This window comes from Colobus angolensis, unplaced genomic scaffold, assembly GCF_000951035.1.
Source record: "Colobus angolensis palliatus isolate OR3802 unplaced genomic scaffold, Cang.pa_1.0 Scaffold2, whole genome shotgun sequence".
Taxonomy (NCBI): domain Eukaryota; kingdom Metazoa; phylum Chordata; class Mammalia; order Primates; family Cercopithecidae; genus Colobus; species Colobus angolensis.
Window position 1 is genome coordinate 7,758,748 of NW_012115154.1, and position 27,462 is coordinate 7,786,209.

General features: G+C 49.2%; 1 protein-coding gene across 2 annotated transcripts in view; it reads right to left on the minus strand.

Moving 5' to 3' along the window:
- Nucleotides 1-1,833: 1,833 nt before the first annotated feature.
- The window catches only part of HIPK2 (homeodomain interacting protein kinase 2), a 164,413-nt gene continuing 138,784 nt past the window's right edge, over nucleotides 1,834-27,462 (minus strand). For both annotated transcript variants that reach the window (XM_011941283.1, XM_011941282.1), the window contains exons 12-14: nucleotides 24,010-24,257; nucleotides 15,365-15,525; nucleotides 1,834-13,630 (exon numbers count right to left, since the gene is read on the minus strand). In XM_011941283.1, coding sequence (XP_011796673.1) covers nucleotides 13,160-13,630; nucleotides 15,365-15,525; nucleotides 24,010-24,257 — 880 coding nt within the window. In that variant the 3' untranslated portion in view covers nucleotides 1,834-13,159. The remainder of the gene's footprint in view (nucleotides 13,631-15,364; nucleotides 15,526-24,009; nucleotides 24,258-27,462) is intronic.

Here is a 27,462-nt window from a genome sequence, read left to right on the forward strand (position 1 = left end):
CATGAGAGTGGGGTTCAGGGCCTGGAGAGATTGGTGTTTCCCATTAGCCACAGAATTTGCTGCTGGAACAGAAGGCCTAGCTAGGGTGGAGGTCATTCGTTTTCAGGGCTTGGTGGTCCTCCCCAGTAGCCCTCGGAGCAGAGGTGGACGGCAGAATCACTGAGCCATTGTGAGGGGGTGTGGCAGAGGCAAAAGGCAGTGAGTTGAGGGTGTAGGGGAGGAGGTGGGTGGAACGAAGGGCTGTGGAGTTTAGCCTGGCCAACCTAGAGGCACAGAAGACTGAGGGCTTGGAACCCAGAGCTCCCCAGACTTGAAAATCCTGGAAATGGAAGTCAGGATGAGTGCTGGGTGGAGAAACAGGGCCTCTTGTGCATTGCTGGTGGGAATGTGAAATGGTACAGCTGCTGTGGGGAACAGAATGATGGGACCTCAAAGAGTTAATCTTAAAATTGCTGTACGATCCAGCAATTCCCTTGTGGGGAAAATCCCAGAAGAACAGAAAGCAGGGATTTGAACAGATCTTTTGCACACCAATGTTCACAGCAGCATTTGCACAACAGCAAAAGGTGGAAGCAACTCAAATGTCCATCAACAGATAAATGGATCAGCCAAATGTGATCTCTCCATACGATGAAATATTATTCGGCCATGAAAAAGAATGGAATTCTGATGCATGCCATAACATGAATGAACCTTAAAAACATTATGCTAAGTGAGATAAGCCAGACACAAAAGGACAAATATATGATTCTACTTACATGAAATATCTAGAATAGGCAAACTCATGGAGACAGAGTAGAAGGGTGGTTGCTAGGGGCTGGGTGGAGGGAGAAATGGAGAGTTGTTAATGGGGCCAGAACTTGTGTTTGGGATGATGAAAAAATTCTGGAAATAGTGGTGATGGCTGTACAATAATGTGAATGTATTTGAGGTTGCTAGCAGTCCACTTAAAAATGTTAAAATGGTAATTTTATATTATGTATATTTTACCATAATTTAAGACAAAAAGAGTGTCAGAAGGCTGGGAAACCCCAGTCCCAGCAGGATGTTTCTTAGGCTTGCTGAGGTGGAGCTCCTGCAGGCACAGGGCCTGGACGGGGCTGTGGAGCACAGGTGCAGAGTGACAAGAGCCCTGGTGATGGGTTAGCAAGCCTCGGGTGCTGATGGTGTCTGGTGAGACGGCAGGGCCTGGGTGCGGAGGATCCGGGATGCATGTTGGAAAGCTTCCAGGACAGCAGGTGACAGCCACACCTTAGGTGTCAGGGACAGAGATTGGGAGCAGATGGGGCTGAAATGGCTTGGAAGCGGCAGTAGGAAGCTGGGAGACTCTTAGCCCCACTCAGCTGCATGGGAATTGGTACTAATGTGATCTCAAGGCCCTCCCTCTCTGTGCAAATTTTCAATGCAGTGGTGGCTTCTACACATTTCCAGAGCCATTAAGTAATCTCGGCTGGGCGCAGTGGCTCATGCCTGTAATCCCAGCACTTTGGGAGGCCGAGGCAGGTGGATCACCTGAGGTCGGGAGTTCGAGACCAGCTTGACCAAAAAATGGAGAAACCCCGTATTTACTAAAAATACAAAATTAGTCGGGCGTGGTGACGCATGCCTGTAATTCCAGCTACTTGGGAGGCTGAGGCAAGAGAATCGCTTGAACCTGGGAGGCAGAGGTTGCAGTGAGCCGGGATCGTGTCATTGCACTCCAGCCTGGGCATCAAGAGCAAAATTCGTCTCAATAAACAAACAAACAAACCCAAAATACATTACTTGTAACAATAAACTCTTCGCTCTTATGACAGGTCTGGTTCCAGGATAAATAAGCATGCCAGGCAGGTGTACAGTGATTTCAAACAGTTTAATGTAATTCCAAGACAAAGTGTGATTACATTTCTACACATATACAATATGCATATGTGAGTTTACAAATTTTAATTAATAAGTCGTTTCACCTCGGAGACCGAAAAAATGATCAAAAAGAAACTGTGAGTAACAAGCTATAACATAGTTCACCACAATGGGACCCCCCTTTTTCTCACCCTACAGTTAGTAATATTACAATTAAAATAACTATATTCTTCTATATTTTTTTCTGTTAAAATCATCTCATAAATTTACAATGCTATTATTAGTTTCCAAGACTAATATAAATTCACTCCATTTTTCTACAACGAAAATGATTAATTTAGAAGCACACGACGTCATGATGAAAAACACAAGCATTTTAGTAGCAAGGACTTGATCAGTTAAGAATTAGTTTTCTTGTAAAACATTCTAAAGCCAAGTAAAATATCCATTCTTATAACATACCTATAATATGAGACTAAGGAATAGGTTACATATAGGTCTACAACACATTGGTTTGTCTTTAAAAAAACAAAAGTAGACATTTATAAATAAAAAAGAGGGACAATTCACATAGGAAAAAGAGGTACACGAGAAAATACTGTTGCACGCAATAATTTTCACACAGATTAACATGGATTAACACTTTTTATTACAGAAACCGTACGGTGAAGGAACACAACAGACCAGGGCTTTCATAGGGTTATTGAGATTGAGCTGAGATGACCTGGGAGAGAAAGATCTAGGTGAGATGACCCTGGGGAGGGAGCCACGTTCCTGGGACCTGGCGACTTAGTGTCACCAGGTCTCCTCTTCCCTGTTCTCATTTTGGGGAGTGAGTCTTTCTATCCAGTGTCCTGAATTCATGGGCAGTTGAAAGGTAAACATTTCTACAGATCCGTTCTCTTTCTATCCTAATGGATACCATTTTTGGAAATGTGATAGAATATCAGAGGCTGCAGCTCAATACATGTGGTCAAAGCAAAACGGGATGGAAAATTCCAGTCACTCTGATTTGTTGCCCCTGTCGCCCACCGATGCGCTTGAAGCTGGGACCTGGTGAGAGCAGGGTCACCCTACAGGGCCCGCTGGCTCTGCCATGGTGAGGTGGATGACAAGGGCCTGGCGCCACGCCTCAGCCCCATGTGTGCGGAGTGGCCTGGGACAAGGCCCATGCACGTCCAAGACACCAATGCTAACTCCGACCTCTAAAGAGCTCTTCCTCCTCCTCATCCGTAAAGCTATACTTCTCCTATCAAATTTGGTTTGATATATATACACAAACATATATATCAATATCTATCTCTATACAGTGATTCTACTAAACTAGAAATTCTGCTGCCCCGAAGTATGACTTTCTTGTCTATTTCATTTGGTTAAAAAAATGCACACAAAGAGGATGAAGAGATGATTTGGGGGCCAGAGATGATTGTGCCCTGGAAAGTCCATGGAAGAAGCTTGAAGTGAGCAGGAACACAAAAGGGAGGAGAGCCGAAACGGGGGACCGACTGACTCACGGCAGCGCAGACGGGAACATCTGCTTGGGGACCGGGTGGGGCAGGACGGGGCGGGGTGGGGGTGCGCTCTCTGTTCATTAGTTACAGGAAGCTACCAGGGATGTGCATGGTCAAGTCACTTTCTACTTCCCAAGTTCCTCCTTATAACCTGAGCCAAACAATTTCAACAATGACAATCTGTTGCCCCTTCAGCCCAGCAGGCGACTCTTGACAGTTGTGACCACCAGTCTCAAGGCTGACTGGGGCCTTCTTGCCGGCTCTCGCGCTTTCTGGGAGTCCTGGGTGCCTTGGCCCGGGGCAGTGGTGACAGCAGGGTGGAGGCAGAGGTGGCCCTGGGGACAGTGACCCTATATAAGGAAGGGGGCAGGGCCAGGAGAGATTCATTTGGAGATTGGTTACAAGGAAGCTAGGGAGAGCAGAGGCAGAGCCCTTTTTCAGATACAACATACTTACTTTTCAAATGAACAAAAAGGCAATTTCTATGTTTTAAAAATATAAGCCCCAAAAACAATGACACAAAATTCATTTGGTTAATTCATGTAAAGGAAAAAACATCACCACACAAACAGGAAAGTGGGAGTATGATTAGGAGGGGTGAGATGAGAACTATTTTACGGTAACATTTCTACCAAAAGACTGTCGTAAGAACACACTGTTAATGCAGTTCACAGGGAAAAAGCAAAAGTGGTATATTTTTTGTATTTTTTAAAAGCTCCCTGGTCCCAGGTGTTTTGCAGTTTTCAAGGTCTTATCTGCTAAAGGAATGCCCTTTAGGTCACGGCAGGTCCTCTGCAGTTTGGTGGTGGCACAAGAGAAAGCAAAAGAAACCAAGACTCAGGGAAACTGCCATCCCCCCAGTCTGTTTCTGCGTGACAGTGGGGCCCATCCCCAACTCAAAGCATCTCTCTTGTTCCAAACATGATATCTGTTTAGAGTAGGTCTCAATGGACCAGGCTGAGCTGCCCCTGTCTCCACCTTCTTCTCCTGCTCAGCCCTGACCATCTCTGAGAGGATGCTAAGGTCCCCCTCCCACCGAACTAGGCTTTGAGTCTAAGCTGGACAATGAGTAAAACGTAAACATAGCCTTTTACACTGATTTTGCTTTCAAGGGGAAAACGAATAAATGACAGCAGATATATGGAAAACCCAGCCAGCGACCATGGGAATAGGGGTATATGGTCCTCCCCTACAAAACACTGATCAAAATATCACCCCGGGCCCAGAAGTAGCAGCTGCGCCTTCATGGTCACCTGAATCCCAGTCTCTTCTACTGCCTGGTGCCTGGAAATCAGTGGATCTATTAATAAGTTAAATATTCAAATCAAGACAAAAACCAATGAACCAGGTTAACTGTTCTCAATGACTTTTCCAAGACGTCAGAGAGAAGGCCTTGAATTCAAGTGTTTAGATGACATGCACGAGGCCTTTGCATCTGGCCCGGGCTGCGGACTCACACCTTCTCCCTCCATCTGGATCGCTTTTCACGTTCTCTCGAGTTCACATGGAAACTAATAATCCAGAGGGCAGTGCACATGCTGGACTACAGAAGAGTCTGGGACAACACACCTGCCTTGGGGGAGACGCAGCCTGCAACTAAGAGGCATTCGCTGGGGTTTGCAGATGTCAGTTATCAACAGAACTTTTCTTTAAAAAGTACCAGTCTAAATGTAAACTATAAAACACTTTACCTATAAAACGTAGCCAGAAATATGCTTAAGTATCCACAGTCAATAGTTTAGTTTACTCATTTAAAATGTGACTCTCTTGATAGCTTAGAAGGCTAACAGCATTTTACAGTAGCTAAAAACATATATACTTAACATGTGCATTTGAACATCACATTTGAGTACAACACACAAAGAATAATCTCTTCCTTGGTTTCATTTTTGTTGTAAAGATGAGCTATTTTCAGAATTCACTTAAGCAACGATGACCGGGGTATGAAGTAATCATTATTTTCAGCCCACAGAGATTTCATAGTCTTTAAATTCCAAGATCAAGCTGGCTACATGATTTCAAAAAAGGCTAAAACCAGGATGAATGCCCATATTTGAGGTAATTATTGCCATTAGGTCACAGTTTGTGTAAGATAATGTATCTAAAACCTTCTAAAAAAAAATCTTTAGGTGTTCTGCCAGAATTCCAGAATACCTATTGAAACCAACCAGGATTTCAAACTCCGATTAGTTGGGTTTGCTTCCAATGGAGTTAAAGTTCTAAAAGATTCTAGAACTTGTGTAAACTACCTAAGAATTTAGGCAAACAAGCCTGGAGCCAGTCAACAGAGAAGGTTTTAAACGAAAAAAGGAACAAGAAACCCACTGAAAACAACTGAACAAATATTTCATAATAAATGAGAATAGTTCTTTAAAAAAATTAAAAATCTAGTCCTAAGCATTTCTAAATTCTCACCATCTTTCAACCAAAACAAAAATGCATCTGTATTTCTGTTACTCTCGTACCAGGGCAAGAGACACTCCTTCCTTTTATCATGAAAGCTGGCTGGTTTTCCTGTTTGTACAATTGTTGCTATTTCTTTGAGAAGAGTATCTATCTCAAAAGAAAACGTTCTTTTGTTCCTCTAAGTCTTGTCTTTCTTCCACCTCTACTTCTTTTTTTTTTCTTTTTCTTTTTTTTCTTTTTTAACAGAAAGAAAAAAGTTCCTGGACACCAGACCCACATATGGTATTTACAAATTTGGTGTGAACCCTGCCTCTGGTTCTGCCCAGAGCTGAAGAGTGAATCTATCACAGAGATCAGAGCTGTCAGGATAATTATCAAGTGCAGTAAAAAATAGCATTTTGAAAAAAATATATACCTTTAGTATTGCCTTTCTAGAATTAACTATAAGCAAGAAAAAAATTATTTTTTAAAGAAGAAAAGAATACTTCTTTTTCACTCTTACTTATAAGAGCTGGTTGTAGCAGCACTACTAAAGCTAGTTGGTATGCTGGAAAGAAATCTAAAAGGAATTCTACTATGAATCAAAAGAAACTCTCCAGAGATTTTCTCTAAAAATCAAACTAATTCTGCCCCTTTTGCCTAAATCCAACTCAGGAGCCCCCTCTTTGCACAGTCCTTCAGCTGAGTCCCACAGTGTGCGGGATGGCACAGGGTGATGCTGTGTAAAGGCCTTTCTCTGCTCAGACACGCAGGAGACAGCTGCAGCCAATGGCTGCAAGCTCAGTTCTGGAGCTGGGCAGACTCAGGTTCAAGCCCTCCTTGCCCCTCATGAGCTGTGTGGCTCTGGGCAGTTTCCTCGGCTGTAAGGGGACTAATATTGCCGATCTCACAGGGCTGCTGAAAAGATGAAACAGGACGACCCGTGAGCAATTCCCAGCACAGTGTGTGGCATGCAGGAAGCGGGAGTATCACTAAATGGTTCATAGAAATATGAGGCCACGCATTGCTATTAATTTAAAAAGTTAAAAGATTAAAAATCACATCTCAGGAAGGGCCTCATTAACAAAAAACGGCACCTTGGGAATTCTGGCCCATCACTGCTTTATCCTTCCTTCAACACCTGCCACTTCTCGGAGCATCTGGTCAGCTCCCTTGTCTATAAATGGGGGCTGTTATCCGCCTCCCTGTGGGGTGGAAGTGGGGGCCCCTTGAGACAACGCTCATAAAGGCCTTGGCCCGGGAGTCGTGAAAGTATTCAACAAATGTTGGCTATTATTTACTTGAGAGATATTGCAAATTTTAACAAATAAGGGACAGTCGGTGCCATGTTCAGCACAGGGATCTGAGATGAGGGGCTCCCACAGGCTTGGGCAAGTCCAGCAGGGGGCATCAGAAGACCCCCCTCTGGTGCTGGTGTTCTGGCACAGGAGACCTGCAGGGGGCACTTCTCCACAAACTCTCACTGGGTCTGAGCAAAGAGTGGCCTGGAGTTCTTTTTTGAACTTTTCTGAAGCTGCAACAAAGACACGAGAAACCTCTACTATGCTGGGTCCCTCTAGTGAGCCATGGTGCCAAAAGCCTCCAATAGGTTTCTTTTGCATTTAAATCCTGTTTCACCGCCTTCCATTCTCTAGTGGCCTGAGATTTTACTGAGTCTGGTCTGTGGAGATGAGAAGTGAGAGTTCTAAGGCATCAAAGTGGAAAAGTACTGCTATTCCGAGCCCAGCCCCCACGTGCTCTACGTCCCTGATGCAGCTGAACTCCTGGCAGCTCTGCTTTGCTCGCTCCCATGGTGGCCCAGGATTAGTCAAGCCCACCTATTGGTACGGCTCCTTGTCTCCCAGTAGCAGCAGCATCCAAGGGGTCTCCTCCACTCCTCTTAAAAGAATAGCACAGTTTTGAAACAAATACAATTTTTTTTTTTTTTTAAAAAAAGGACAGAGAGGAAAGAGAAAGACAAACAGAATTGCATCACTAATGATGTCATTATTGCCTGGAAAGGAAGGAGGGGAAGGCCATTTTGTCCATCTCTGGAGGCATCTTTGAGAAGGGTTCTTTGGCTAAAGAAAGGAACAGCTTCACCTTCCTTTCCAATTTGGTAAGGACATCTCTGGCCTGCTCAAGTTTGAAGCTTCCCCGTCAGAAATCTGTAACACACATCAGAAGGAAAAGACACAGACAGGGAATGAAGCCTGCAAAGCCCCTTGGGCTGGAATGTCTCGTGGCAAAGTCACTCCTGCTGGCACTGTGGAGTCCCAGGCTGGCCTGCGGAAGGAACCCTGGCCTCTCTCGAATTCTCTCTGCTAGTTGACAGCACTGAGTCATTTCCTTCTTTCCATTTTCTGTCCTAGTGGCTACCTGACAGGCCAGCAAGAGTGGTGGTCCCACACCCCACCCTGCCCTCAGCATCAGACAAAGAGAACCTGGGACGAAAGCTGGGGCAAGCCGGGGCCCCATGTCGCTCTCTCAACCATAAGCCATCAGTAATACTTCCCGAAGCCTCCTCATCTCCTCCCTCCAGTTTCCAAGAAAGTTTGTTCCACTCGCTCACACACGCTCACACGGCCTAAATCTTCCACCCCAAGCTTGTTCCAATGTAAGTATTTGCCATTCCCAAGGTCCAACCAAGGGAAATCGTTCTGTCGGCAGTTGGGCTAATCTCCCTTTCCCTTCCTGACGTCCATTCGTCTCACACGTTGGTGTCTGGGCAGGCTGTCTTCTAGGTTGAAGAGGACAAAGGTCAGCTGGCTTCCCCAGCCTGCGAACACGTCAGCCACCAGGAAGACTAGAAAGGCTAACAGTCCAGGAGATGAATGCCGCTTTGCTCCAACCCTTCTTTTTCCTCTGAATTCCACTGACCGCACGCTCCACTTCACAGTATTAATTGGCATCAAGCCTCGACTCTCCCACCCCCTTGATCTGCTCACCCACTTCCCTTGGAAACGTCCAAAACATCATGAAGAGGCCCTAAGCACAGAGACATGGGGGCCCACGTCCAGACGGGCCAGTCAGAACCCAGTGAGCAGAAGCAAATCGCCCTGCGGTTCACCAGGCTCCAATTAAACACTCCTCCATGACCTGACATTTCAAATCTTCCCCTCTTCCTCTGAACAATGTTTCTTCAAAAGGGAAGGAGGGAGCCCACGAAAGACTAGAGGATGCTCTAGATGATTTGTGGGCTAAGAAAGGACTAGATTGGCATCCCTCTGCTTGAGAGCTTGGTCCTAGTGACCGCAGCCTATTTGCCAAGGTGACCACATGGCAGATTCGGCCAGGTATGCAAATGGGCTTTCAGGGAGCTGGCCTCTCCTGCAGGGAGCTTCTCCTGGGGCTTCTGATGTGGCAGCTCCATGCATGGGGTAGAGGAGGCCATCGGGTGAGGACTAGGAGGATGTGCACTAATGTCTGCTGAGCATCTGTGGGGCTGGCATCGCCCAATACTTCCCTTCCCTTCCCTTTGGTGAAGCTGGCTATTTCACCCTTTTCTTCATCTGGGGCCTAGCACTTTGTGGGTCTGGGGACAGCGTGTGAGCACCCAGCACACACAGCACAGTGCACTGAGGATGTGGCCGGAGCCCACTTTCGGAGGGGGCACAACCTGTGATGCCTGAGCAGCCACCCAGCTTTGTTCAGGGTTTCTCTGGCCTCTTGCCATCCCTCCACCCACTTCCAGCTGGCTAGAATTGGGTGCTGGGAGCATGCATCACAGGGGGAGGGGGCAGGCTGAGGAACTGGGTGGTGTGGTGAAATTTCCTGGGGGAGGTACCACCTGCCAGTTACTCTTACGCCACCTCACTGTGCCCAGCAGCTTCTGGGAGGGGGCAAATGTTTCTGCAGTGAAGAATCTAACCACGCCCCAGGTGCGCAGATGGGAAAAGGGTGGATGTGTGGGGAAGCGGCTGGGCTCACCTCTGGGAGGGAATTTTCTTGCTTCAATATCAGAGGCAAGCCAAAGATTTAGTTAACAGATTTCAGAAGCACAGGAGAACTCTGAGGATGTGGGAGAGAAGCCAGCTAAGGGCTAGATAGTCAGTGACTCAGCATTCCCCGAGCCCACGAGATGCCACCTGACGTCGCATCCCAGCTCGCTGGGATCTAGAAAATGACAACCTTGATGATGACCATGTTGTCAGAAGCCCAATCAAGGCTTTGATTCTTCTTTAAACTTTTGTTCTGTGGTGGATCTTTCTTGACGGCTCTTGGTGGGACAGAGATGGCAGAAACAATTTTCCTACTTCTTAAGTCTTTCCTTTTTTTTTTTTTGCCTGACAAAACTGGACATCTGGATGTCCCTCCAGTCTACTCATATACTCACAGAGAGAATAAGTTTAAATATTAAAGAGAAAACACAAAGATACTTGGAATAAACGTGCATTTAAAACCCTGACTAAAATACCAACATAATGATCATAATTACAATGGTAATAAAAATAATTAGTACAATATTATTTTTATGAGCAGCATGGAAATTTCATTCCTGATCTGGAAGAATAAAAGGAAAGAAAATGTCAGGTGAAAGTAGCCTCCAACTTAAGCAGACAGAAGAATTTTCTTTAAAACAAAAAGAACATTTTAAGCTGTCTTTCCCCCTGAAAGATCAGATCTAGAAAGGGCTGGAACTGAACTGTGCCCCGGAGTCTGGGGGTGCTCTCCAATAAGGCGAACTGAGGCTCATTTGCAGCCAAGACTTGGAACTCGGGATGAGACCTAATGGGCTACTGCTGCCATCTGGCTGCCAAAAAGTCCCTAACAGACGGATTTTCCAGGCTGACCCAGCTGTGGAGCAGGGGGTCCTCTGGCTTGTGTCCTCTGAAACCTTTGCTGCCCTCACCCTCTCTGAACTGACCATTGTCCTGCTGTCTCAGAGGGCTGCACTTCCCCACCTCCAGATAAAGATGGTACTGACAATGGCCGGAGGGGAGGGCATCTCCTTGCTGTAGGCCTCTTGCCTGTTCAGCCTCCAGCGGGCACTTGGCAAGACTGCCCAGCTGTGTCCAGCATCAAGCTGTCATGGTGTCCTTCCTTCTCGCTGGACTAAGCTGTTTCCAGTTTGGGGATCTATTTCTTTGTAAGTGAGAATTTATGGTTGGGGTGGGGAAGTTTCCAGAGTTATTTCACAGCTAAGAGCTAAGTAACGGCTTCGTTACTGAGTTAGTTGGATATCACTACAAACACACCTTTCACAGTAGATCCTCGAAGGAGACTGCAGAGTGAGGAAGTAAAGGGCGGGAGGATAAGGATGGGGCCGCTGACTCGGGAAAGATCTCTTTGCACCTTGGAAACCTGCCTGTGGGGTCAGCTAAGGACTCAACATCAGAAGCAAACAATTAGAACCACCCTTTTCGGCCCCATCCTTGGCCAGATTCTCCTGCCAATCACATTCACATATTTCAGAGTTATTTACTACGAAGACAGAGAACTCCCCACCTCTCCACACCTCCATCCCCAGCAGTGTCCAAAGCCTGAGAAAACTTCCAGAATGTGTCAAAGGTGCAAAGAGGGCAAAGGGCAGATTTCTTTGGAAATTTAACTGTGTGAATTTTTCCAAAGTGCAGCGTCAGATCCCCAGTCACCCTCGTAAGTGTCCCTCCAACCTCCTGCCCACCAGAACCCTCGGAAACCAAAACCAAAATCATGTCTTGAGCAGACCTGGGTAATGTGAGGAGAGAATTCAACAGCAAACAGAGGTTGGTGGTTGTCTACAGAGGGAGGGATCTGGCAAGATGGTTAGAGCAAAATAGCCCAGGGAGTCGGAGGAGTGATTGGAGTCCCGGGCGAGGCTGAGAGCTCCAGGCTCTCATGGTGGGAGGGACTAGAGGGTGCTGCCTAGGGCGGGAGACAGCTGCCTGGCAAGGCCAACAGTCCCGAAACCTCTGGCCTCACAAATGGCAGAGCTGGGGACAGAGTGGGGCAGGGGTGAAGGGTGGGGAGTCTCTCTGGGCCTCCGCCCACAAAGTACAACTCAACTACTGTCACAACTCAACTCCTGCTGTCCCCATCTCCAGACACACCTGCCAGGCATCTGTCTCCCATATTTCTTTCAAGATCCACAGACTCTCTCCTAGCTCCTGCCGGCTTCCCTGGCATCCTTCCGCTAGCAAACAGCCCAGGAAAGACAATGGGCATTAACATTTTAAAAAGAAAAAGAAAAAAAAAAAAAAGAAAAGAAAAGGCCAGAGTAAACTGTTAACAACAGCACAACAGAAGAGCTGAGATTGTGTCTGACTAGCCTCAGTTTCTTGGAGTACCAGTGGAAGTAAACCCTCACGCCGCGTCGCTCGGTAAGGCACTAGGAGGGAAGGATGCAGTGTCAAGACTGCGCCAGCTAGGGTGGCGGCGCCGAGGGCCACGCGGGGAGGGCGGCGCGTGCACACCCACACGCGCTCGCTCACCCGCACACCTGCACCGCCACATTGGTTACATGCCTATGTTATATCGCTTTTTTTTTTTGTGCAATTACATTGAGGAATATTCTATTGGTATCATTGGAGTTGAACACAAGGTAGGAGACAAGGGTGCTGAGTGCTACATTCTACTAGGGTGTCCGTGACGACCGCTAGCCCTACGCTATGCGACTAGGGGTGGATTCAAAGAGAAAATACATTTTCAGAAAAGAAAAAAAACCTAAAGTTTGCAACACACATTATTCATGACATTTGAGGAACAACATTGCTTAGGGATTTATCCAGAGTGCTCAGAAAAAGAAAACCCGCCCCGCGCCCCCGGGGGCCTTCCAGCAGCCTGGCCGTCCCCCGTCTTTCCTGACTAGGGAGCCTGGACTCGGCTTCGCCAACCCCACACCAGCTCCAAACATCAGCCTCCTCAGGCTGCAGCCTGATGTTCTGGAGAGCTGTTGACCCTTTCGAGTTCTGGGAAAATCCCTAAATCTTATGTTCAATTAATTAAAAATCGATTTGATTTCCATATCAGGTGTCCCTGACAGCAAAGTCTTCCGTATCACTTGCTGCCATATGAAAATAATCTTTGAAAAGTTCATAAAGTTCTTCAAAAACTGGGGCCCCCCCGCTTCTGGAATCTTCCTGTTGCTCTCTTCTCCTTTCCAGTTTGGCGTAGAATGGGTTCTTGAGCTGTTTTTTGTTATTGACTTTTTTTTTCCTTTTTCTTTTTTAAAATAAAAACCATAGATTTCCCACCCTCTATAATCCCTTCCTCTTAAAAATGTTCTCTTCTCTGCTCTACGTCCTCCCACTTCCCGGTTCAAGTTTCACTGGTGTCCCGTCCCGTCCCCCTGCCCCCCCGCCCCTGCCCCTTTTGCATTGTTTGTGTGCGGCATCTTCAGTATAAAAGGCCAGCGCCCACGGTCCCAGGAGCGCCTCCCTCCTTCTCTCCCTCCTCCCTCGGGCCATTCTCTCCCTCCCTCCCTCCCTCCCCTCCAGTGTTTATATGTAAGGGTACTGGTTGACCTTGGCGGGGCTCAGTGGGTATCCAGTGTAGACGGTGGAGGCTGGCGAGGCGCTGATGTAGGTCTGGTGGGCAAACTGGGCTGGATACTGACTTGGGTGGATGGTGGGTGAGGGCAGGACCCGGGGGCCCATGCTCACGGGGACCTGGTGGACGATGCTGGCTGGGTAGGCAGTGTGCTGCACGGTGTGGCGCGCTGAGCCTTGCGAGGCCACCAGGTGGGCCACGGTGCCGGTGGAGCCCAGGGCCGCAGGCGCGGTGTAGGTGTAGAGGTGAGGCTGCGTGGGGAGGTGGGCGGCAGCGGCAGCTGCAGCCAGGTGGGGGTGGACAGTGCCGTGGCTGGGGCTGTTGTGCGGGAAGGAGTAGGGAGCCTGGGCCATGGTGGGAGTGATATAGGCCTGCTGCCGTCGGTGGCTCCCGGTGCGGTCCGCGGTGATGTGCTGCTGAGCCTGGGGAGGAGAGGCACCAAGAGAGAAGTCAGGGGCTGACACATGGGGAGGAAGGAATGGGAGGAGGGGCAGGAGGGCAGGAAAGAGGAAGAGAAGGGAAAGACGCCAGAAGTGACAGAAAGGGCTTCCCTCTGTGTGTTGAGTAAGTAAAAATTTACTTGGGACCTGGCGTGGTGGCTCATGCCTGTAATCCCAGCACTTTGGGATGCAGAGGTGGGCGGATCACCTGAGGTCAGGAGTTCGAGACCAGCCTGGCCAACATGGCGAAACCCCGTCTCTATTAAAATACAAAAACATTAGCCGGGCATGGTGGCATGTGCCTTGCCTGTAGTCCCAGCTACTCGGTGGGCTGAGGCACGAGAATCACTTGAACCTGGGAGGTAGATGTTGCAGTGAGCTGAGATCACACGAGTGCACTCCAGCCTGGGTGACAGAGTGAGACTCTGTCTCAAAAAAAAAAAAAAAAATCACTTGGATTGAGAAAGTCCTGACTTGGCCTGCCACTCACCAGGCTGGGGTGATACACGATAAAGCCAGCTGCAAAGTTACAGGAGAAAATATTTCTCCCAAGGACACATAGAAGCTGTGGCATTATCAGGATGCCCCAGGTTGGAGTGCAGTGGCATGAACCTAGCTCACTGTAGCCTTGAACTCCTGGCCTAGAATGATCCCCCCGCCTTGGGCTGCCGAGAAGCTGGGACTACAGGAGTGAGCCACCGCACCCGGCCAGGACACTCTTTGAGCAGCAATTGCTTTCTTACTCACTGCAAAATCTTGTTCTCAAAATTGTTGGCTCTCACAACATCTCTACAAAAAATTTTGAAAATTAGCTAGGTGTGGTGGCTCATGCCTGTAGTCTCAGCTACTCGGGAGGCTAAGGTGGGAGGATTACTTGAGTCCAGGAGGCAGAGGCTGCAGTGAGAGCCATGACTGTGCTACTGCACTTGAGCCTAGGTGACAGAAAAAGACCCTGTCTTAAAAAAAAAAAAAAAAAAAGGGTTGGTCTCAGAAGCATTGCTGTTTGCAGTTCTGTCAGTCCAAATAAAATAGCCCTCTCCTACCTGGAGAACCTAAGTCACATGACAGAGACACAGGCTCCACTGATGACCTGGTGCAGCACTTGGGATAAGAAGCTCTGAACACAAACACCCCATTTATCTCATCTTGTTTCTAGAGAAACAGGGGCCCTGAGTCCACCGTGTGAGTCAGGCCTGATGAAGAGCCCTTGACACAGCCCTGTGCCTGCAGAAACTCGGGTCACTCACATTTCACCTCAACCCACCCGCCTTCTTCCAGGTCCTGGGACAACTCTTACCTTCACTTGGAGGCTGTGGTGTGTGGGCCCTCCCTGCAATGAGTCGGATGCAGGTCTGTCCCTGGAGTCCCAGGCCGACAGGGCCGGGGCACAGTGCTCTACCCTTTGCTGCGTTGAAACAGCAATATGTGGGCCATCCTATTTTTAAGCTCTAGCACCATGTCACTAAGGGCTTTGTAACATTAGACAAGTTGCTTTGCTTTGGGCCAGCTCTCTGTACACCGGTGATATCAACTTCCCCCAGGGTGACCTGTGGTGGAAGAAGCCACCAGAGGTCACCAAGGGCATGTGCTGCCACCTGTGGCCAGGACTGCAGCCCTGTGAGGTGGGTGAGGGGCCGCCACAGTGATCCTCTCTGAAGCGGAAGGATGACGGGATGGGGGCTCTGCCTGGCCTGGGGCGCCAGCCGTGGGGCTTACCTGGCTGAGATTGAGCGGCTGCTGCTGCTGGAAGTGGGGGCCTGGCCGCTGCTGCCGGTAGGTGATGGCTCCAGATGAGCTCCCTGAAGAGTGACCGCTGGTGGAGGTCACGTTGCTGGAGGACTTGGACTTGTAGGAGGACGAGTGGTGACTGGTGTTGACTGTGGCAGGAGGAGAAAGAGGTCAGATGGGTAGGTAGCAGGGTCCCTGCTGCCCAGAAGATGCTACCCCACCAGGGAAAAGTGGTATTCCAGGAAGAAACATGTGCCTGAAGCCGGGCAATCACAAATCAGCCTCATCTCCTCTGGACCCACTAGGACTTTGCTTTGACTCTGGATGCAGTGGGGCTCTGGCTCACTCGCTTGGCTGGGAGGGTGGACGGGGCTGTAGGAGGGGATGAAGAAGGGAAAGCGGAAAAGAATCAGGAGAGGCAAGGTGGGCCGGCAGCCTAAGGCCAGGCCCAGTGCTGCTCCTCTGGGAGGTGTGACTTCCAGCATCTGGAAAATGGGTGGGAGAGATCTGCTATAATTTGAATGTGTTCTCTGAAGTTCTTGTGTTAGAAACTTAGTCCCCAGTGCAAGTGTTTAGGGTGGGGCCCGTAAGGGATGTCAGCTTCTGAGGGCAGAGCCCTCACGAGTGTATGACTTATCAGTGCATTAATGTTGTTATCTCAGGAGTGGGTTAGCTATTGAGAGATTGGCTTTTTTGATGAAAACAAGTCTGGCCCCCTCACCCTCATGCTCTCTTGCCCTTCTGCCTCCTGTGCTGGGAAGACGCAACACAAAGGTCCTCGCCAGATGCTGGCACCCTGTTCTTGGACTTCCAGCCTTCAGAACTGTGAGCCAAATAAACTTCTATTGATTATAAATTACTCAGTCTCAGGTACTCTGTTACAGCAATACAAAATAGACTAAGACAGGATCCCTGCTTGGTCCCCACCGTGGGTGACTATGGGTATCAGAGGAGACAGTGTCTGTGGTGGGACGTAATGAACTACTAGAAGCTAAAATAACCCTAAGAGTCACCTGGTCTAGTTACCTGCCTCTAGGCAGGATGAGACTAAGTCATCCAGGAGTGGCCCTGTGAGCCAAACACAGCCAAGCACAAAATGGCTTCCATGTTATTGCCAAGGGGGCTGAAGAGTGGAAGAAACACTGTGACCCACCAGAGGTGACCTCATGGTCAGCAGGTGGCTCCATCAACACTTCCCAAATGTAATTCCTGCATCTTGTTCAGTGCAGACTCTGGCCAGCAGCTCTGGGAGGCCTGAGCATCTGCATTTCTGACAAGCTCCCAGGGAGTGCCAGTGCTGCTGGGCAGTGGACCATGCTCTGAGGAGTCAGGGGCTCTGAGAGAGGCAGGTTGAACCCTGAGCTGGATGGCTTCCATGTTACCCAGCCAGAGAGCCACAGGAGCCTCTTCAGAGCCCAGTGGTTTTAACTCATCCAACAAGTATTTTCTGAGCTCCTGCTGTGTGCTAAGGACAGTGACTGTGTACCACCAGGGACGGGGGTGGCAGGGAGAATGCTGAAAGTGTGAATAAGGAGGAGGCATCACAGATCACGCAGATGAGGTGGCGAGGCCAGAGGATAAACCAGGTGAAGATGCTGACAGGCAGGGACAGCCCAAGTCCAGGGAGGCCACCAGAACAGGACAGGGCATGAGTGTCCAGCCCAGCAGGGGCAAGAGCCCCACAGGGCGGGAGTTCTGCTGCTGAGTGGGGGTCATCTCCCCACCTCGGGTGGTGGAGCTCTGCAGGCAGGACCATCGCCCCTTGAAAAAAGCTGAAGAGATGCTTTACTACCTCAGCTCTCCTCCAGAAGGGGGCCGCCTAACACACAATGCTGTATTAATACAGACTGAAGTGAAATTTCAAATCAAATGCACCCAGATGCACTGGCCATAGTCCTTCATTAAATGCAAGCACTTTTGTAATGGCAAAAGCAACAAACAGACCCAGACTGGTGAGAAGATACTGGCTTTTTTTTTTTTTTTTTTGAGATGGAGTTTCAGTCTTGCTGCCTAGGCTGGAGTGCAATGGTGCGATCTCGGCTCACTGCAACCTCTGCCTCCCAGGTTCCAGTGATTTTCCTGCCTCAGCCTCCCGAGTAGCTGGGATTACAGGCACCCGGCACCACGCCTGGCTAATTTTTTGTATTTTTAGTAGAGATGGGGTTTCACCACATTGGCCAGGCTAGTCTCAAACTCCTGACCTCAGGTGATCCACCTGCCCTTGGCCTCCCAAAGTGCTGGGATTACAGGCATGAGCCACTGCGCCTGGCCGACATTGGGCTTCTTTAGGAGCAAACCTGCATAATAGCCTAGGAAAGTGTGGGAGGGAGAAAATTCCAGACACCTTTCTCTAACTTCAATGCCGATGGGAGCAGAAAAAGATGGGTTTAGTAAGTGAAGGCTACGACAAAGCAGCCTGAAGACTGTGGTTTGTTTTGTATAGTTAGAAACCATAGTTACAACAAGCATTGCTTCTGTTCCTTAAAAGCTAAAGAATAGTAGAGTTAATGGAGAAGAAAACATCTTCCAGGTGGAAAGACAGGCAGATGGTCCCCCACCAAGAAGGGGAGGGCAGCCCAGGGAATGAACAAGAGCCTGGTGCTGGGGCCGGGGGCTGTCCCGCCTCCTTGGGCAACCAGTCTTGCTGAGGTGAGACGTGCATAGAGACACTGATTCTTTTTTTGAGATCGAGTCTTGCTCTGTCTCCCAGACTGGAGTACAGTGGTGTGATCCCGGCTCACTGCAACCTCTGCCTCCCAGGTTTAAGTGATTCTCGTGCCTCAACCTCCCGAGTAGCTGGGATTACAGGCATGCACCACCACGCCCAGCTAATTGTTTTTTTTTTTTTTTGAGACAGTCTCGCTCTGTCGCCCAGGCTGGAGTACAGTGGCATGATCTCAGCTCACTGCAGCCTCTGCCTCCTGGGTTCAAGCGATTCTCCTTCCTCAGCCTCCCAAGTAGCTGCGACTACAGGTGCCCACTGCCATGCCCAGCTAATTTTTGTATTTTTAGTAGAGACGGGGTTTTACCATACGGGCCACGTTGGTCTCGAACTCCTGACTTTGTGATCCGCCTGCCTCGGCCTCCCAAACTGCTGGGATTATAGGCATGAGCCACTGCGTCCAGCTGCTAATTTTTGCATTTTTAGTAGAGACAGAGTCTGACCATGTTAGTCAGGCTGGTTGTGAACTCCTGACCTCAAGTGATTTGCCTGCCTCGGTCTCCCAAAGTGTTGGGATTACAGGCATGAGCCACCGTGCCCAGCCATGGTACTGATTTTTAGTCTAAGAACCAGACTGAGGAATGCTTTCCCCAGGAAAAAGCGAGCACATTTTAAGACAGAAAGGTAATGAGTGACCTCCTTGCCACTGTCCTTTGTTGATCTGAGCACTTTATGTGTTGTACCTTGTACTCAGTTATTTTTCTTCGTTTGTGCTTGAAATATTTTTATTACCTTGACTTTCCACGGAGGACAGCTAAATCTCTTTTTTTATTTTGAGATGGAGTCTTGCTCTGTCGCTCAGGTTGGAGTGCAGTGGCGCAATCTCGGCTCATTGCAACCTTCGCCTCTTGGGTTCAAGTGATCCTCCAGCCTCAGCCTTCCGAGTAGCTGGGATTACAAGTGCGAGCCACCAAACCTGGCTAATTTTTGTATTTTTTAGTAGAGATGGGGTTTTGCCATGTTGGCCAGGCTGGTCTCGAACTCCTGACCTCAGGTGATCTGCCCACCTTGGCCTCCCAAAGTGCTGGGATTACAGGCGTGAGCCACCATGCTGAGCTGAGGACAGCTATATTTCTGTGACTTATATTTTCTGGAAACCTTGCTGTACTTTAGGATTACTGCCTGGTGACACTGAAAAGTGTAAGGAAGCCCTAGGAGAAGAAAGATGAAATAACTGAGTATGGGAAAGAGCTTTGGCCAGGGAATCCGGTCATCCGCCAAAATGCGGCACTGTCGTTCCACAGAGCCCCAACTCTAGTTTGAGGAAGTTGTCCAAAGTAGGGGTGTTCAAAGGATGAATCAGGTAGAATGTTTCATATTAAGGGAGAGGCAGCAAGAACATATTGCAAGATGTCCAAAGACAGATCTACACCCCATGTTCAGACGCAAGAATTCGGAGCATTCATTTTGGGGCCTGAGCATCTTAGGTGAACCGGAAGGCTCATACCATCTCAGTGAAGTATCCTGTGGGTGGTTAGTGTAAAAGGAGAGAATCTGCTCATTCTTGGGGCAGAGAGTGCTAAATATTAATGAGCCATGCATGGAAACGACCAGGCCCTTGATTGAATTCGGTTGGATCAATTCTATTACAAATCCCAGGGCGATGAAATCAAAGTCAAAGAGGAGATGCCTGAGGCTGAAGCCCAGCAGGAGAGAATGCTGATTAATTGTTGATTAAGAGAGAAATGTGCCTCTAGAGGTCTCAGCCTCTCAAGAAAGTCAAAGGAAAACCGGAAACCTGGGGACAGGAGATTCTGGTGCACACTGCAGGTGGAAGGGGGCCTTCCTGACCCCAAAACCCACAGAGCCCCCTGCTCTGAGTGAAGGGTGAGCTGCCTCAGTGGGGACAGGCGCAGTGGGTGCAACTCAGAGGTCGCAAATCCAACCGTGCATTAGCGCCCAGGGCCCCTCCCACCCCATCTACTGAATCAGAATTCCTTGGGTAGGTGCGGGAAATCCGGAATTGGTATTCTTAGCAAGCTTCCCAGGACTCCAGAGCCGCCTGGCCCTGGCTGAACAGACCTGCATTTGGGAATCAGGGCCTTGCGACCCAACACTGTGCCCAAGCCAAACCCGTTAGACTCAAAGGTCCCCCAAAACCTGGCGGATGGAGGGATTTTTGTGGACTCAATGTAGAAAAAAAAAATAGAGAGCTGCAAACACTGGCTCTGCAGAGCCTGCTTCTCACCTTCCGCAGCCACACTGCTACTTTGTTGGGGGAAGCCCCATTCCTGCTCTGCAGTGGGTTGCTGGGCCCTGCTGTGCATGTCACCTACTTCTATTCCAACTTCCTGGGCATTTTGTGGCAATGATATTTGAGGGAGAAACACTGAGCTCGAGGCATCAGCGAAGGGGTCAGGGAATGTTAGATGAAATGGGCGTGATGCCACCCTGATGCTACCGTCAGCATGGGGACAGGAGATGGGGGTTGGGTCAAAACTTGCCAAGCTCTCAGAGGACGAGAGCCCCGAGTAAGGGAGGACGTCCTGAAGGGGATCAAGAGATTAAAGTATAACAGTAACTCCTCCTGTGGTGATGGACAAAGCGACAATGGGCTAATGCTGAAGGTCAACCTCCTAACGTGCACTTTGGAACAGTGAGGAAACATTCTATAGTGTTTTCCAGTCATGCCTTGTCCAGCTACTCTCCATGATCCCGTCCTGAGAAGAGCTACAGCGGCCTTGTCTGCACTAGGTGAGTTGGGGGGCGGGTTGCTTACAGCACAGATAAGCTCTAGGGCCAGGCCTCCGGGAGGCCCAGCCACATGGCTCTGGGAAGGCTGGTCATCCCCTCTGTGTCTCCATTTTTAACCTGGGAAACTGGGAAAATCACGGCAGCTCCAGGTAGGGCAGTGATGAGGATTAAATGAGTTAACAGGTGTAGAATGCTTAGTATCTGGCATCTAAGGGCTTAGGTATTGAGTATCTGGCATTTAAGTTTTTAGCTACTGTTGGTGTCATTATTGAACTGTGTCTCCTGGTTAAAGCTGAGGCTCAAAAAATAGGTGTCTTGGCCAGGCATGGTGGCTCATGCCTGTGATCCCAGCACTTTGGGAGGCCAAGGCGGGTGGATTGCCTGAGCTCAGGAGTTTGAGACCAGCCTGGCTAACACGGTGAAACCCCATCTCTACTAAAATACAAAAAGTTAGCCAGGCGTGGTGGTGGATGCCTGTAGTCCCAGCTATTCGGGAGGCTGAGACAGCAGAATTGCTTGAAGCCGGGAGGCGGAGGTTGCAGTTAGCTGAGATCGTACCATTGGACTCCAGCCTGGGTGACAGAGCGAGACTCCTCTCCGAAAAAGAAAAAAACAAAAAACAAAAAACAGGTGTCTCTCCAAGCTGGGACAATCAATTCTGGTCTCCTGGAAATGGGACACTGGGAGCCTGGGAGCTGCTGGCTGTGAGTCGGGTGAAGGCAGCTTCAGAGAGCAGGCATCTGGCCCCCAGGGTTCAGGTCCCAGGGATTCTGGCTCCTGCCCTGCCTGGGACTTAGTTGTTGAACTTCCCCTTAGCCCTGCATCCTTCCAATAAGTTGTTTGTCTTAAGCCAGTGTAGAGTTCATTCTGTTGCTTCCAAAAGAAACTTCACTAGCCCCAATCTGAGAAGGACTGAAAGGCTGAGCGCCACAGGAGGGGCTGAGTATGGCAGAGAAACAGCAGCGCATATCCTGGCCTAAGAGGGCTGAGGGAGCCCTGAACTCTCCCATGCTCTGGGCGCTGCAGCTGGGGTAGCTGCTACTGGCTCTACCTTAGCCTGTGTGCATCACTGGACCCCAGGGAGCTGAGGAAGGCTGCTTTCCTGACTTTTCCAAGCCTAGGATGGTTCTGCAGCTAAAGATGTGTATGAGTATTGAACGCCACTGGCTGGGGAAGGGCAGGCACCACACGAGGAATGCCCCTGCTCGCGAGGGCACAGGCAGCACTCCCGCATATGGAATGAGTTCAGTCTGCAGCTTCGAGGTTTGCACAAACATGTATTTAAGGAACTTAAATGATACAAGACAAATGCTATCCTTTGCAAATCTTTAAACTTAAAAATGTGTGCTGCATACAGCTTTAAACAATATTTAAAGGATAGCTGAGCTGAAAAGCGTGCAGCTCTCTAAGGAATCCTGGCTCCTGGTGTGAATGACTTCGGGTGCCTCCCAGGGCCTTTGGTTACTGCTAGAGAATGTTGCTTCCTGGCAGGGTTTCCACCAAAATATTTGCCTGGGTGGAAAAAGATGGTTTTTGGAGAGAGATGTCCTTGTAGCCTTGTGGAAGGGACAGCTTCATTTTCTTTTCCTCAGAGAGGTGCCTAGTTTTGGGAGGGCTCCAGCCTGGTTGTCTGTCCCCAGGTCACCAGACCCTAGCAGTAAGTACACTCTGGCCCCTGTCAACCAGAATGCTCGCCCTGTCGTGTGGCACTGCTGTGGCTCCATTTTTCCCAAAGGTAAGGTCTCCTTCCGAGAGAGCACAGTGTGAGCTGTGTGCTGCTTGTGTGTCTTTCTTGTGGAGCAGCCAGGACACCGTGGGCACCACGACCCCCTGCCCCCAGGCCCACAGGAACGCTGGCTCTGACGTCAAAGCTGCTTGGAGGCTGCATTGTCACGATGGTGCTGTTGGGAACAGACCAGGACTTGAAAACGGAGATGTTTTAGCAGGGTGCTGAGAAGCCGTGTTTCACAAGCATTTCTTCAGAGGAAAGGTAGCTGGGGTAACTCCAAAGTCAGGGAAAAAGAACTTCCGATACAAATGTCGGAAAGGGTGATGCTGCCTTGGGTTGCGAAGTGGATGGCAGGGAGTATGAGCCTGCAGCTGTCACCATCTCCCCTTCAGGCAGAGCCTCTCAGCAAAAGGGGCCCCATCCCAGGCAATGCCATGAGCTCTTGGGAGAGCGTCCCAGGGCGCTGACCCTCACCGTGCAGGCTGGCCTGAGGCACTGGGCTGGAAAAGTCCTAATGACCCCATCCTGCCTCCACTCTTCACCCGCAGTAGCACCCCCTGAATGGGGTCTGCACCCACTGGGCCTTACGGTCACCACCCAGGAAGAGTTCCCAGTTCCTGTAGCGACCTCAGGTGTCAGACGTGAGGTCCTCCTGAGAAGTAACAGCTGCTCACATCTAGACAAAAGCTTCTTGGCGTTCCCTTTCCTTGCCTTTTCCGTTGCGCCATCATGCAGGTGCAGGCTGGCTTGGGTGTGGTTCGTGGCGGAATTAGTGGGATGCGCAGATTTCTTCTGGTTTAGTCCCCACATTATTCCACTGTGAGCATGAGCAAGGGAAATGCTAAATAGATGCTACAAAATCTACGGTGAGCCGCTGAGTTTATTCAGAAGGTTATGTTCTCAGCCTTTATTCCAGGGCCCAATTTTCAGGACAAGCCTTCGCGGAACAGGAGGAGTCCTCTGAAGAGAGCAGCGCGTGAGCAGAGAAACACGCACGGCTTGGTCTCGCTGCCCAGCAGCTGATTCCAAGGAGGGGCTGGGAGGGGCCGATTTCACCCTTCCCTAGCAAGACTCGGAGGAGGTTCTTCCTACACAAGAAGCCCACCTGACCACCAGGGCTTCCTGGAAGGGAGCGGTGCTAGATGTCAGCCAGAAACTCCCCAGACCAGGTATTCTTCCAGGCTCGGGCATAAAGAACCAGGAGGCTTTTATTTTCTATTAATCAACCTAGTTGGAAGCAGAGCCATTGTAAAGGCAGAGAGGTATTGATTACAGAATTAAAGAAGGAAAACGCTGCTTATACAATGTGCTGTTAAGCAGAAGCCTCCCCTGGCTACTTCAGTAAAATCCTCGGTAAGGATCGCCTGCAGTCACTGGCTGGCCACTTTCTATTGTACTAGCTCCCATACAGCAACATTTCTAGCAGCAGAAAAACAGGAAAACCGCTCTCCAGGGAGATGTTCCTGTCCTGTCCTGGCCCCAAATTACCTGGCACCAGGCTATCACACTCCACCAATACTTCGCTGGCCTGGGTTTTCAGGGGTGGCACGATGATGGTTCGGGGGTTCCCCGTGCAGTGATTCTCCAGGCTCCCCTTGGTGTCAAAGGCGTTGGCGTTGTTGTGCCCGGTGCGCTGCTGCACGGAGTAGGGGCTGGTGTTGCTGGAGGAGTCGGAGTAGGGGGAGTCGTGGACCGTGACACAGCTGATGACGTTTTTTCTCTGCTTGGAGACAGTGCTGAAAATGCAAGGGGAGAAGTCAGAGGTGGGAGAAGGCCATGAGGTGAGACACCCAACTAGCATTTCATGCCCTGGGGCAGGGGAGGGAGGCAGAGGGGAGAGGGCAGGAACAGGGCTTTTGCTCACCCTAACCCCGTGGGGAGGCTGGGCATGCAAATGTCCCCTGTGTAGCCGGCAGCAGGGGGACATGTTAAGACATGGAGACGGGGCTGGTGCTGGACCCACAGGTGCTTCTGGAAACTAGGGAGTGCGATGCTTCCGGGCTGGCCTGGGCTCTTCCTGTGCAGCAGAGCTCAGCAGAGCTGCAGGGGAGGCACCTGCAGCCCAGAGCTGTGTACAACCCCCGTGGGCCCACCAGAACGGAACATCTGAGCAAGGAGAGAACCAGCAGGAACCCAGCAACCTGGGGACCTGGGTTAGGAGTAAACCTTGCTGGGAGAAGAATGTCATAAGTTTAGGTTTGGTGCCTGTGGCCTGGCAAAGCTTATGCAGGAGGGAGCAGAATGTCCAAGGAATGGGATGCAGTGTGAGGCTCTGAGGAGGCTACACGCACACAGCACAGTGCAGACGTGCCGTGGAGAATGCAGAGCTGGAGTTGACACCCTCTGCCTCCTTGCTTTGAGTGTGCTCTGTGGGCTGTGTGCAGGCCACTAGGACCTCTGCATTCCCCTTTTCAGGAGCCAGGCCCACCTGTGGCTTTTCCACTGCCTGGGCCAAGGATCGGGGGAGTTGGTACTGTACTGGGGCCTGGTGGGAAGGCCCCTGCCACGTTGATGCTGTGTGAAAGCCACTCTTGACGCCCTGGCCTTCATCTTACATGTGGAACTTCATACAATAGGGAGGCACTGGCTTTGGATGGCTCTTGGCCAGCATGTTTGTTCAGAGATGTTTAAGTTAGTGTGGTTACTTTGGGAACTACTTCTGTCTGTTTTCAAACTCAGTGAGAGGCTGCTGGTATGATGGATGTGAAATTTATTGTTTATTGTGTGATTATATAAGGCTTTAAAAGTGAGTGTGCCTCTATTTTTATATATTGATCATTTATTTTTAAGAAATGAAAATTGCCTAGGCAAGCTGGTCAGTTTCCAGCTAATTGGATGAGAGAAGCCGCTGGTATTTATAGAGCCTCATAGAGTCACAGCCACCTCCGGGTATATTGCTTGAGGCCACACAGCCAGGTCAGGCTCTTCCCATGATGGATCTCCACCACCCTAGGGGCAGCAGGGAAGTGGGCAAGTTCCAGAGCCCACAGCAGCCAGGCAGGAGGGACAGAAGAACAGAGCCCTGCTGCTGAGCTACAGAAGGCTGGGGGAGCTGTGAGGTGCAGTCCCCAGGAGGCGCTGGCCCTGCTCCCCAACGCTCAGAGCTCCTGACATCTAGATTGGATAATTCTTCCAGTGGCTGGACACTGTCCTCTCTGGTTCAGGGTGCCTAACCGTGTTTGTGGGTGAGAACATGAACCTTGCAGTCAGCTATCTAACTTCAGCATGTGCTGGTGACAGGGTGGTGGGCAGCTATTTAACCTCTCAGTGATTCAGCAGCCTCATCAGTAAAAGGTAGGTAACAATTCGACCTATATCATAGGCTTGTTTTGAGAACTAAGTGGGAAAGCACATGTGCTTTAAACGATACACAACACATGATAAGTATTCCATAATGGCTGCTATGATTCTTCTTCTTACAAGTTGTGTTAACTTATTTACCATGTGAAAACAGGTTTGCAAAAAACTTATCTAGGCAAAGAGAATTCTATCAGGGTGAGGACTTGCTGGAAAAGTTTCCTTTTTTCTAGTCTATGAATAAACCAGAAGATTGAAGTGAAAGAAAATTAAAACTCATGATATCTTGGAGATCTATGCGGGGTACTACAGGGAATAGCTATACAAAGAAACATGTGTCTCTGCCCTCGAGGAGATTAAAATCTCAGTGGAGGACTGTATAAAAACATGACAAGTTAAATAGTAAAAGCTTTAAAATAACCAGTTAGAGAGAATAATGGATGTCACAAAGCCTCCGTGATTAACTGTCAGATGAATCGTACAGATGATAATTGTTAAGAACTCAAAAGAAGGTGAGGAATGAATTGGTTGCATATATTTATGGCTCTTCATGTTAACTTAAAGTAGATAAATTTTAATTAATACAGACCCACACCTCCCAGTTATGACAGTTTAAATGTGAAATGTCCATATGCTTGTTCCTCAAAAAGCTAAACACAGAGTTACTATACAGCAATTCCATTCCTAAGTACGTATTTAAAGGATTGGAAACAGGTACTCAGATACAGGTAAGCCAATGTTCACTGCAGCACTATTCAAAATACCAAGAGGTGGAAACGACCCAAATGTCCATCGACTGGTGAATGGATAGAAAATGTGGTGTATCCGTATAGTGGAATACTATTCAGTCATAAAAATGAATGAACGCTGGGAGGGGTGGATCATGCCTGTAATCTCAGTGCTTTGGGAGGCTGAGGTGGGAGGATTGCTTGAGGCCAGGAGTTCAAGACCAGCCTGGCAACACAGTAAGAACACATCTCTACAAACAATTAAAAAAAATGAGCAAGGTATGGTGGTGTGTGCCTGTCATCGCAGCTGTTTGGGAGGCTCAGGTGGGAGCCCAGGAGTCTGAGGCTTCAGTGAGCTATGATCACACCACTGCACTCCAGCCTGGGTGACAGAGTGAGACCCTGTCTCCAAAAAAAAAAAAAAGAAAAAAAAGTTCTGATACATGCTGCAATATGGATGAATCTTGAAAACATTAAATGAAATAAACCAGACACAAAAGGACAGATTGTTTGAGTCTACATATATGGAATATCTAGAATAGGCAAATTCACACAGACAGAAAATACATTAGAGGTTACCAGAGGTTGGGGGCTAGGGGAGAGGAGAGTGGGAAATTACTGATGAATGGTATAGTTTTTGGTTGGGGCAATGGGAAAGTTCTGAAAATAGATAATGGTGATGACTATACAGCATTATGAGTATAATTAATGTCACTGAATTTACACTTAAAAATGGTTGAAATGTCAAATTTGTTATATATATTTTACAATTAAAAATTAATAGACTGAAACCACCGACTTGTGCACAGTCAATGGGTGAACTGTACAGGACGGTACATGAATTACATCTCCATCAAAAACGAAGTCCAGGCCGGGTGAGCTGGCTCACGCCTGTAATCCCAGCACTTTGGGAGGC